Source organism: Rutilus rutilus, assembly GCF_951802725.1.
Source record: "Rutilus rutilus genome assembly, chromosome: 2".
Taxonomy (NCBI): Eukaryota; Metazoa; Chordata; class Actinopteri; order Cypriniformes; family Leuciscidae; genus Rutilus; species Rutilus rutilus.
This window is the reverse complement of record NC_140210.1, coordinates 47,049,570-47,053,363: the sequence shown is the minus strand read 5'-3', so window position 1 is coordinate 47,053,363 and position 3,794 is coordinate 47,049,570. Positions and strand designations below refer to the sequence as shown.

General features: G+C 36.0%; 1 protein-coding gene across 1 annotated transcript; it reads left to right on the top strand.

Moving 5' to 3' along the window:
* Positions 1-336: 336 nt before the first annotated feature.
* Positions 337-2,150, top strand: LOC311286486 (uncharacterized protein; the record flags this gene model as incomplete). Its single annotated transcript, XM_084402700.1, has 3 exons — positions 337-531; positions 1,599-1,958; positions 2,089-2,150. Exons 1-3 carry the CDS (start codon positions 432-434, stop codon positions 2,148-2,150), a joined length of 522 nt encoding a protein of 173 aa, XP_084258826.1. The 5' UTR covers positions 337-431.
* Between the last annotated feature and the right edge of the window lie 1,644 nt (positions 2,151-3,794).

The window sequence follows — 3,794 nt, the reverse complement described above, 5'->3', positions numbered from 1 at the left end:
TGTCAAAACGATCCCCATTTACACGGATTTATCCTCACCCATTACTCCACTTATCCGCAAAAAAGGCTAAAAACGCTGAATTCTGCTGCCAGGCCACTAGATGGGGACGAAACACTATAGACTGAACACGTAAAATGCATGTGCATGTTCATTTTTTTATTTTACATTTTTTTTATTGAATTGTGCATGACGTTTAACACTGGGGATTTTGCTGTGTAGAAACGTCACAGTATTGTGTGGGGGTTTCCTGGTTACAGATTTCCAAAGAATATTTTTTTCTGGTTTTGGGGAAAGGAGTCATGAATAACAGATATTTGAAGAGACACCACCCAAAAAGGAGAACAAAAGTCTTGTAAGTTTTCAATCTTGAACACACTTCATCTGTGAACTCATAGGCTACTGTATTGTAAGACTGTGAGTTAGAGCAAATAATGAAATCAGGCAGGTATACTGTAAACAGCATTACTGAAGGCACAACTGGACCACAAACAGAGAGTATCTGGCAGGATGAAGAAAAAGATCCAATGTGCAGTAAGTAGAAATTTTATTCTGACGTAGAGATGGAGTTGGCTTTTTTTACGCTGTAAAATCCAACAGTTGTTCTAACTAACACGTTTAAGTTAACTTTACTAAATATCTTAACTTAATTGTAAAAATATAGTAGCCTAATCTGTACTATAATGCCTCGGTTTTTCAGAAAACCCAAGTTAAGATTAATTGATTGGTTTGAGGGCAATTTTGTTAAGCAGAAAAAATAATGGTTTTAAATGGTTTTAATAAATATAAAGTTATAAAAACACCAGAGATGATGTTACAGACGGTGTTGTTAAAAGTGTCACTAATGTTTGAGGAAATGTCACAAGCAAGTTCAAATTTTGTTTCTAAGAACAATATGTCAGTGTTTCTGCTTTTATATTGAATGTATTAACACTTATACACAGTACTTTTTCAATATGCTCATCTTTAGATATTTAGAAACAAGCAATGTTTGTCTTGTAAAATAATATAAAAGCATATTATCTAAAGACAAATGTAAACATATTAGACATATTTTGTCCTGGATGACAAAACCAGTCACATGGGTAAAAAAAATTAAATAGAGATTTATACATCTTCTGAAAGATGAATAAGTAAGCTTTCCATGGATGTATGGTTTGTTAGGATATAGGACAATATTTGGCCGAGATACAACTATTTGAATATCTGGAATCCGAGGGTGCAAAAAATCGAAACATTGAGAAAATGGCCTTTAAAGTTGTCCGCGAAGTTATGTTCGCGACTGTGCTGCATTCACTCACAGAAATAAATGTTTTATATATTTACGGTTAGAAATTGACAAAATATCGTCATGGAACATGATCTTTACTTAATATCCTTTTTTCCTTCTTAATATCCTTAATTTTGGCATGAAAGAAAAATAGATAAATTTGACCCATATAATGTATTGTTGGCTGTTGCCACAAATATACCCATGCGACTTAAGACTGGTTTTGTGATCCAGGGTCACAAATGTAGATTAAAAGGTTGATTTTAACCCTTTTTTGGAATAATATGAAGGGTATACACTGATATGTGTGTGTTTTGTCTCTGTTTGTCAGGAGGACGCAGGTGTTTGGTGTTGATGACAGTGTGTCTCGGGCTCATTTGTGTTCTTCTGCTGGTCTTCATCACACTGTACATCACCATCAAAGCAGAGAGAGGCCTGTTAAAGAGTTACAAGAACACAGTTGAAGAGTTCAATCACACTATCATCAGCTTACAGGGCAAGAACACTGATCTAATGACTGAAAAAGACCAACTGAAGAACAACTTCAACTCTTTGAGTCAGAAGAAACTGGAGTTAGAGACCAGAGTCAACGATCTCAGCGCTGAGAAAGGCCAGTTACAGAGAAGTGTTGATGCTTTGAGTCCGAAGAAACTGGAGTTAGAGAATCAACTAAGGGAGTTATCTAAACAAGGTTTGTACAAATGGATTTGTATGTTTATTTGCACTTTACAACAAAAATAATGAGCAAAGTGTTTATGTTTATTGAAAGGAAATACCAGTTTTTTCATATTCGATGAGTTAAAGAGCTGGTCTGAGAGCAGGCAGTACTGCAGAGATCGAGGAGCTGATCTGGTCATCATTAACACTGCAGAGAAGCAGGTGAGTTTGTGTGAGTGTCTGTTAAACAATGAGAGGAATCACACTTATTCCTGTTTTATATTCACACACAGAGACTCATATCTTCATTCAAGGAGAGAGTGTGGATTGGTTTGTCTGACACTGAGACTGAGGGGATCATGAAATGGGTGGATAATTCAACACTGAATCAAGGGTAAGTGATAAAATACTCACAGAGAAACAATTCATATTAATTTAAGTCCTTTTTATACTCATTTAAAAATTAGATAATGACAACATAAATAGTTGTCCTTAATTACACAAACACAATCATGACAACAACCACAATAAAAAAATACTTCTCATAAATAAACTGCATGGATAAATTCTTCTCTCTTTTACTTTTCTGCACTTTAACTTCTGCTCTGCTATTCTGGGGCTGTGAATGTTGTTGGCTTCTTTATGATGAATAGCTTGTTAAGCTCCTCATTTTTTGTTTTACACATTTTATTCAGGTTTTGGTACAAAGGTGAGCCGAATAATGAAGTAAATGAGGACTGTATTGAAATGATGCCTACAAAAGACCCTGTGAACAACTGGAATGATCTCAAATGCTCTGAGAAGAGGAAATGGATTTGTGAGAAATAAGTTTCATAAAGTCTTGTTGTGCTTTTGCTTCTATTATTTTAGTGAATCATGCTTATTGTTAATGTATTATTTCTGATTGAGGTTTCTGTCTTTTAAAAAACTGCCTTCTGATCTGTATGTGAATTTGCTAAAATGTAATGTAAAAGGAAATGTAAAAATGTCATTATTTTTTCATTGCTATAATAAACTCAAAACATCCAGTTTCTCACGATGTGAATGAGGGTGACCTGGGACACCAAACCTCTGATGTGTTCATGACTATTATTCTGAAAGTGAAGTTAAAAGGGTCGTTATTATTTTAGTAAACTGTCATTTTGTTTTTATGTCATATTTTATTCTTGTGTTTCTGCTTTATTGCACTATGGCTATATTTGCTCCAGTCCAGCAGGGGCAGCAGAGAGCAGGTTTATCAGACTGAAGTGATCAGAGAGGAACAGAAACATCAGATTCAGGCACTTTCTGCTGTTTCCAGCATCATCAATACAAAGGTCCAGTTTGGCCAGTTTAAGGGTGTTTGAGTTTATTTGAGTGCTCACAGATTCCTCTTGTTGGATTGCTGCGGATAACATGTGGTTGAATGTTCAATACACAAACACAGTAGTATGACTCAGAAGTTTTTAAGTTGACTTTAGGGCTGGGCGATATGACGAAATATATCGTCTGGACGATAGAAAATGTCTATCGTTTTATATAAGGCTCTATCGTTTACGCCACGATAAGGCGTTTTACGGCAGAATTAACCTCACGGCATGCCCATGCACGCTGCAATACATAAACAAACATGGAGGAAGACGGTAGTAAACGCGGTTCAGACCAGGGTAAGTTAATTCTCAACTAGATGACCAGCCAACCCAACCCGTTAGTAGCTCCACAACAGCGCGCATCTGTGCATTCATTCATTCACACACACACACACACACACACACACACACACACACACACACACACACAGAGAGAGAGAGAGAAACGCGATTCATATTTAAACAGTCTTTTTGCGTGTACAGATTGCGATTAGAACAAAGCAAATATAGAACTGACCTAT